The following is an 8,347-nucleotide window of genomic DNA, read 5'->3' as shown; positions in this document are numbered from 1 at the left end:
CCCCCCCCGGCCGGCTCCCATGGGGCGGGAGCCCCCCCCCTCGGCCAACGGCGCCCCGCCGCCGCTCAGGGGAGTCGTTTTGTACCTACTCCCGTCGAGTGCGGAGGAGAGAACACCCCGCTGCCGCCGATTCCGATTGGGCTTCGCTCGCCAGCGCACTTCGGCAGCGGTGAGGGGAGGGGAGGAAGGAGAGGGGACTGGGCCGACAGCAGCTAGGGTTAGCTCCCCGTCACTCGCGGGAGCGACATGAGGGTGTGGGTAGTTTTTCTCACATTGACATCGTTAATTTTATCCCACTAGTAAGCATGCACGTGCAACGCACGTCTCAAACGTAAAACAGGTGAATTCACATAATATAAAAAAATGTTTTTAAAAATATAAATCAAATGGATACACAATGTTTGATGTCGCTCAAATTGTATTTTCAAAAGCGAGACACAATAGCGGTTATGTTGCTGCATAGAGTAATAGCAGGAAAATATTCTCATTTAAATAAAATCAGCAATTATTTATTAATGCAGTAATATAGGAATGTAGTATAGTCTTCTCTTCGAGTGTAGCCAGGAAAAAAAAGTATAAACTGCCTTACAGTGCAATTATATTGTTCAAGATGCTTAATTCTCGAATCTTATTTTAATCTACTAATCTGCATAGCAAAATATATATTTGTACTAATTTGGATCAAATTATATATATTTTTTGGTTGTGTGGACTACCAAAATTATATAGCTACCTACTATGGATAATAGGAAATAGAAGATGATATGTGACTACAACGACTTCTATATGAAATAAAGATGATTTACAAGAACTAATTGAAATGTAAAAGGGCTAAAATAAATCTAATAATTATCATGATAGAAAATATTTATCCGGTTTTGTATGTGTTTATGCGTTGGCAACCATACTAACTTACAATGATGTAAGATGCTTTGTACGTATAGAAACTGAAATGAGTTATGAAGAAAAATAAAGATGGAAGGAAAAGTATTCTAGAGTATTTGTCAAGCTTAACCTTATCAAGATTTCAGGTCAGCTTCTAAATTACAAAAAAAATGATGAAACCTCAAATAAGAAAGAGCCAACAATTTGGAACATGCTACAAAACTGGTGAAGATAGAAAGCATTCATCCTCTTTTTCCTTGTCGTAAGGAGTAGCTTCAGCATACATTTGTAACAGTGTAATACCTGATTCGAAAAAAGTTGTTCATTATTATTATTGGAGGAAAGAGGCGCGCAGACAAAGAAAAAGAGGCGGTGCAAATAAGGCCTTAAACAGCATGTCTTCAAGTTTGATGACTGCAGATATGTTGGATCATTCGAAACTGCACAAGTATATAAGAATAAATATATGTGCCAAAATAGCGAAAGGTATTTGGTTTATCTGTCATGAGACAAAATAAATCCGACTGAGTACAGTTTATATGATTTCTCTGTACCAATATACGGCAGCTGTATTAGGACAGATCCTTTGATGGATCTATTTATTTGAACTCAGCCGGATTAGTTTCTTCATTGGATCCTTCTGTATGGTAAAATTCTCTTTATTGGAACGCAGTAGAGATTGCATACTTTTACAGAACAGCGAGAGATATTCTCTAACAACAGTTACGGAGTCATGTGACTCGTTTTAGATGTATAGAATCATGTAACTGAAATAGTAGTACATCTTCAATATCTTGCCTCCTACTGAATCTTACATAATTTGCCGGATTGCTATGCAATTATGTTAAAGTGACGCGTGTAAAGTTTTCTCTAAGAATGAATCATATATTCTGATTTCCAACCTATCCCTGGAGATAGTGCCTAGGCAGGTGCAACCCACCTTAATTCCAGGTAAAGCAACGTCATACGTAAAACACACACTGATCAAATAGCAGAAATAAGTCAATTCTAATCAAGGGGATGGCGTTACCTCTTGATACGGTCTAGTTTAATGCATATGATGGTACCAAGTAAAGCCCAAGGAAGCCGACATGAACATGAGAAGTAATCATGGGAAATAGACTCTGCATCTTGACTTCTTCGGTATCCCTCTTGATCCTACTTTGTAAGACAAGATTGTTGCATTCTTACGTACGTGCCATATATAATTACACATTTTTAGTACAGCAATCGGCAACCTAAGATAACCCCAAATCTATAATTCTAAATTGCTTGAAGCCTCACGATTCTTATTTGTCGGCGTGGGTGCTGTGAACGGAGCTAAAGTCAACCCGGATGCCGATGGTTGCCGGAGAGCATGCCCTGGACGTGGATGGAGTCGTCGCAGTAGCGAAGAGCGTCTGGCCTCCAGGCAGAAGACGATGGCAGCGATAGCACGTGTGTTCCCGTAGGAAGACGAAGCTCCTCACGCTTCCCCCATCATGGCTAGCATGCATGATGGCGACAGGCGGCTTGCGATTAGCTTCCTAATAGGATGGATGCGTCTGAGATAAGTTTTTTAATAGGATGGATTTGTCTAAGATTAGTTTCCTAATAGGATGGATGCACTTTGATTTAGTTTCCTAGAATAGAATGCACCCGTGATTATTAGTTTCCTAATTGCTCAGGCGTGGAGTTTCATATTTTCCTCCACGATGGAGTACGGTCAGTCAATGTAAATTACTAAGTGCATACAAAAAATGGTTTAGGTTAAGGCTAACCGTTAGATTGATTTTAGTGGGCCTAATCGTGCGATGGTATTGGATCTGTGTACGCTTTGTGGGGTGTGCTTAAAGAAATTCTTGTTTGATTGTTTAATAGTAGTATAGATACGTGACATATATAATTACATATTTTTAGTACAGCAATCGGCAACCTAAGATAATCCCAAATCTATAATTCTAGATTGCTTGAAGCCCCACGATTCTTATTTAATATGTAATGCACGTGCACCCACTGAACAGACACTTTGTCGGCGTGGGTGCTGTGAACGGAGCTGAAGTCAACACGGATGCCGATGGTTGCCGGAGAGCATGCCCTGGACATGGATGGAGTCGTCGCAGTAGCGGCAAAAGAGCGCCTGGCCTCTAGGCAGAAGACGATGGCGGCGATAGCACGTGTGTTCCCGGAGGAAGACGAAGCTCCTCGCGCTTCCCCCATCGTGGCTAGCGTGCATGATGGCGACAGGCGGCTCCCGATTAGCTTCCTAATAGGATGGATGCGTCTGAGATAAGTTTTTTAATAGGATGGATTTGTCTGAGATTAGTTTCCTAATAGGATGGATGCACTCTGATTTAGTTTCCTAGAATAGGATGCACCCGTAATTATTAGTTTCCTAATTGCTTAGGCGTGGAGTTTCATATTTCCTCCACGGTGGAGTACGGTCAGTCAATGTAAATTGCTAAGTGCATATAGAAAATGGTTTAGGTTAAGGCTAACCGTTAGATTGATTTTAATGGGCCTAATCGTGCGATGGTATTGGATCTATGTATGCTTTGTGGGGTGTGCTTAAAGAAGTTCTTGTTTGATTGTTTAATAGTAGTATAGAAAAGCCTACTCTCTCGTCATAATAACATTACTAAAATGGAAAGCTGAAATTAACTAAAGCCTACTCTTTGGGCATAATGGTACTCAAATTCGGCACCCATTGTGACGGAAATTTTAGACTGGACATGGATGCACGAGATGACAAGGGCCAGGGGTGAAGATTTGTTGTTGAAAATTCTCACGTTGAGCTCCTTGCAAATGTTACCGGGTTACAAATACGAGAATAGTTGAGCTCCTTAAAATGTTCCCAGGTTACAAACACGAGAAAGTTTGAATGTAGTTTACAACAACTATAACAAATTTCAGTGAGATTTTAGTGAAAAGGTTGCTTGAAACACAACGATCCTGTTTGGAGAAAAATATATACTCGATTTCGAACATTGGGTGGATGCAAATTTACAGTCTCAGCAACCAAGGCTTGCTGGCCCGTCTTCTTCCAAACGTTTGGTAATCCTTGTAAGTTGTCATATCCTTTTCTCTTCCTTGCTAGGGCCAAACGTAAGCGCCAGGCCAAACCGTGCGAGTAGATCCTCTTCAATTTTTTTCCAACCCATTTGATTCCAAGTTGACCTCACCACCTACACATCTGAAGAGCTACTTACACCTTCACAGCCCCTAAAAAATCCCACTAGGACTAAACACGAGGGTCGATCGAGAGTACAACCACCAGTACGCAGGCAAGGGCATGTGGAGATCTTCACTTGCTCCATCATCATAAGAAAGGAGACAAAACGAGAGGAGAAAAAACAATGAACAGATGGGTCTCATGACCCTTGTGGTCAGAAACCGATCAGAACACATTTTGCACGTGCGATGTTTGAGGCCAGGCGCTCCTGCTTCCGGGAAACGGGGCCTCGCTGTCAGGCAGCTGATTCCTCTCTACTTCCTGGAGAGCCTCCTCCACTGCCTTTTCTACCTCGCAAGCCGCAATCTGTGAATATGACACGTGAGGAAAGCAGCGTGGTTAGTTAAGAGTGTACAAGTGGCTTACTATATACGGAGTATAACATCAGACTGATCAATCATGCATTGAACCTTGGGTAAATGTTAAGCTTGACACTGCATTATTCAGATTGGGGATCCGTTGACTTGATTCATTTGCTGATTACTACTTAAAAAGGGCATGATTGTTCGATTCTTGCGAAAAGAATTGACCTAATAGTAGCTGCAGAATTTATTTAGTCTGACAGTAACAGCGGATGCGGATTAATTAGACAAGGATTGGCCCTGCAGATTTTATAACATGGGACCTGGCAAAGGATATGTTCTAATGATGTCTTCAGAAGTCAGAGGGTTTCTAGCACAACTTTTGACACAGATTCCTCGACGATAGTCAAATTTTTAATTTGTCTTACTCAAAATTTTAAGCTGTGCTTTCTCGTGATTTGTATTTGAAAAGACCGAGTTTCAAACTTTGATGAAAAGTGTAAACGGTGGAATGAATTAATATGTTCTTTCAGCAATTTTATGGTATACTTTGATCCTCACATGGCTTAATCCGGATTCTCACAACCAAGATGTTTTGTAGCTTTCGATAAAACCACAGGATTTAAAACATATTGCAGTCATTTCTTGAATCAATTTTACAATCCTCATCGTTATCGTATCGATGATGCAGTCCCTATCCAACAGTGCAATGACGTACTAGTAATGTATATCGATGATGTAGTAGTGTACTAAAACAACACGGAAATTCCGAAAAATCTTGCAGGTGACTCAACTGTTGTATATTTTCCAACTTCTTAAAAGTTTAGTCCGGTTTATTATTGTCAACAAAGCAGGTAGGAGGACTAAGGTAAGAAAAATGAAGCTAGCTCACCGTGGTTTCGACATTCATCTCCGTCGTCAATCGCTGGCCGGACAAGATGGAGTGGATCCCCCTGGTCTTGACGTTCATGCTCTTGAGGCGCGTGAGGGCCCCGATCATGGAGTCGATGGAGGACGAGGGCTCGTCCACCTCGAACTGGACCTTGACGCACTGCTGCTGCGCGTCGTGCCCCAGGATCTTGGCCTTGAGCTCGTCGTTCCTCCTCTGGAGCTGCTCCTTGGCGACCTTGAGCTCGTGGATGTAGACGGCCGCGGACTGCACGATCGAGTTCTTGTCCTGCTGCAATGGCATCACTCGTTCATTCAGCACATGGCATTCGAGCACCAGTGAAATGGAATGTGGGAGGACAGCGGGCGCGGACGGTCGAAGTACCTTGGAACGGGAGGAGACCATGGCGTGGAGGTCGGCGTAGCTCTGGCTGAGCTTCTCGCGGCGCTGGCGCTCGCGCATCATGTGCCGGAACCCGCGGCTGCTCTCGACAGCGCCGGCCGCCTGCTGCTGTTGGTGCTGCGGCCGCTCCTCCTCCTCGGTGGCCGGCCCCATCCTGCCCAGCACGTCCATCATCCTCCGGTGGATGTTGATCCCGTTCCCCGTCCCGCCCCGCGCCGTGCCCGGAAGCTCCAGCCCGACGCCGCGGTACTGCCGGCACGCGCTTTGGCTGGCCACCTCAGGCAGCGGCTCCCAGAGCGACGCAATGAGGTCGGCGAAGGGCAGGTCCGGCGAGCCGGGGACGCCGCAGCCGGCGAAGAAGTGGGCGTCGTCGTGGAAGTAGTAGGAGTCCATCTGCATTTGCGTCGATCTCGCCGGCCTCCTTCGCTCCTCTGCTCCGCGTCGACGAGTTGCTGCTGCTGGGCGCTGTGTGCTTGGTGAAGGTGAAGTGTTTGTCGGGAAAATGTCCGGACGCGGTTATATAGCCGCGGCGGGGGAGGAGGAGGAGGAGGGGGGCATGGGGCCCAAGTGGCGGATTTGGGTCACGTGGTCAAATGGACCCGTACGGTCTGATAGGCGGGGGAGCTAAAAGAGGCGAGACGGTCAAAGCCGGGGCGAATATATTTTTTCCATTTATTGCGAGCCCGGCCCGGAATGAGCACGAGGTAGTGATGGGCCTACTCGCGGCAACGCGGTACGCGATTGGGGCGATGGCGTCGCACACGTAGGCAGAGGCAGCCGGAGGGGAGAAGGTTCCACGCGGGAGCCCGACTGACAAGTAGCACTTCTTCACTCGCGGTTGGCAACCGCCGGGACGTCCACTTCGTTCCTTGGCATGCCGATTTATCCAATCTTCTTTTTTACAGCGAGCGTTCGCCTCAACTTCTTTCCTAGTGTAATTTCAACGCGGATCACCAAATGTCGTGTCCGCGGACAGCAGCCGGGACGTCGGACATCCAACCGAGCTACTGAAGTCATCCAACGCGGCTCAACCATTTAAAACAGACCGCACACAAACACGGATGGAAGTAAAAGCAAAACGATGAAATTTAAGCAAAGTTCGGTATATCGCAACCAAACGGGCGAAATTTAAACAAATTCAACCTAAATTTAAATCAATTCCAGCTAAAACTAGGTGAGGATCCAGCCGGTGAGGTCGACGACACCTTTGTCACCGTCTGCAACTTTGTCCGAGCCGTCGTCGTTGTCGTCTAAAATGAAGCACGTGGTCGTCGATTTGAGCTGCATGAGCGAGGTTACTCCTCCTTCTCATACGGGATCAACACATAGTCATGTTGGTATCTCACATAATGGAGTGTGTTTTGGGATTCCAATCCGGATACTCATCGCGGGTAGGATCTGCATGTGCGGCCTCTAGAGCATTACGACGATCCTCCTTCGCTTGCTCCTCATCAAACGTCGGTACCTTCTCCCTCGACGGTGGCACCCGGATCCAGAGTGCACGCCGGCGACCACTTCTCGGCGCCAGACTTCTTGGCCGTCGTGATGGCTGGAGGTGTGGTGTTGTGCAGCGGCAGGGGATGAGGATTGTGCGGGTAGGGTTTGCGGAGGAGGAGCCCGTCTGGCTGTAAAGCGGGAGTAGGCTTCTCGGTCATCATGCCACCATGAATGCGATTAGGAAAGAGGCTGGTCCGCCAGAGTGAATGTGGTCAAGCCGAAGCGGACGCGGCAGGAGAAGATTATGGGTGGGCCTAGGGCTAAGGATTCTGATGTGGTGGACATTCAAAACTTCCCAAACCTCCCCCAGTTTGTGAGATTTCAAATGTCCAAACCGGTCTAGACAAATTTGGTGACCACGGTTGGATGATCAAAAATGTTTGAACCTTCCAATTATAGGACATTTGCGATCGATTCCATGATCCGCGTTGGAGTTGTTCGTAGCCCCACTCGGAGTGGTGTACCATCTATGTGGCCTTAACTTTGAGCAAAATGCCCGTGGACACACAACCTAGGACTTAATAGATGTATAAGCGTAATAATGTATTCATATATCCAAAAAATATTATTAAATGATATTTCTAAATAGAAAGAATGCTAATATTTGTTTTTTGTTTTTGGCCAGGCTATGCTCAGGAAGATACTTATAATTCAATGGATTGGATTGATTCAGATTGGAAGAATGCACAAGCCTAGATTGGATTGATTCAGATGCTTATAATTCAATGTATATTTTAGTTCATTCTGGAAAGAGTAGAGTGAATTCCGGTTTTTACCCCCTATTTTGACATTTTTGACACTACTTACCCCATTTAGCGAAATTTCATCCATTTTACCCCATTTAATAAAAGTTCTGCCACGATTTACCCTGTTTAAAATTTCATGAGTGTTCTGGCAGACAGGTCCCAATTGTGAAGTTTAGCTGGCATGCCACATCGATGGTTTTTTCCTGCTTATTTTTCTCTCTCGTGAACCAGTCCTCACGGCTTCTCTCGACCGGACCGGCACGATGGAGGTCACTTGCGTCTCGTCCAACGCATAATGCCTGAGTCGACCACGCTCCTTACTCACGCCTAATAGATTGCATCGCCCGTCCAGGCTTCTGCCCACACGTACCCGTCAGGCTCGCTCGAACTTATGGTTAGGGATTGTCAGGCAACG

At 45.7% G+C, this 8,347-nt stretch overlaps 1 protein-coding gene across 2 annotated transcripts; it reads right to left on the bottom strand.

The window, feature by feature from the left end:
* Positions 1-3,762: 3,762 nt before the first annotated feature.
* On the bottom strand, positions 3,763-8,341 carry LOC125528398 (transcription factor BHLH148). Of its 2 annotated transcripts, none has more exons than XM_048692882.1 (3): positions 5,672-8,341; positions 5,291-5,578; positions 3,763-4,402 (listed from the first exon to the last, which is right to left on the bottom strand). In XM_048692882.1, exons 1-3 carry the CDS (start codon positions 6,086-6,088, stop codon positions 4,262-4,264), a joined length of 846 nt encoding a protein of 281 aa, XP_048548839.1. In that variant the 5' UTR covers positions 6,089-8,341; the 3' UTR covers positions 3,763-4,261. The 2 variants fall into 2 exon arrangements, with proteins under 2 accessions (XP_048548839.1, XP_048548840.1); XM_048692883.1 differs by having other exon boundaries at positions 5,291-5,575.
* Between the last annotated feature and the right edge of the window lie 6 nt (positions 8,342-8,347).

This window comes from Triticum urartu, unplaced genomic scaffold (assembly GCF_003073215.2).
Source record: "Triticum urartu cultivar G1812 unplaced genomic scaffold, Tu2.1 TuUngrouped_contig_4844, whole genome shotgun sequence".
Lineage (NCBI taxonomy): Eukaryota > Viridiplantae > Streptophyta > Magnoliopsida > Poales > Poaceae > Triticum > Triticum urartu.
The sequence above is the reverse complement of the archived record's forward strand: the minus strand, read 5'-3'. Positions and strand labels throughout refer to the sequence as shown.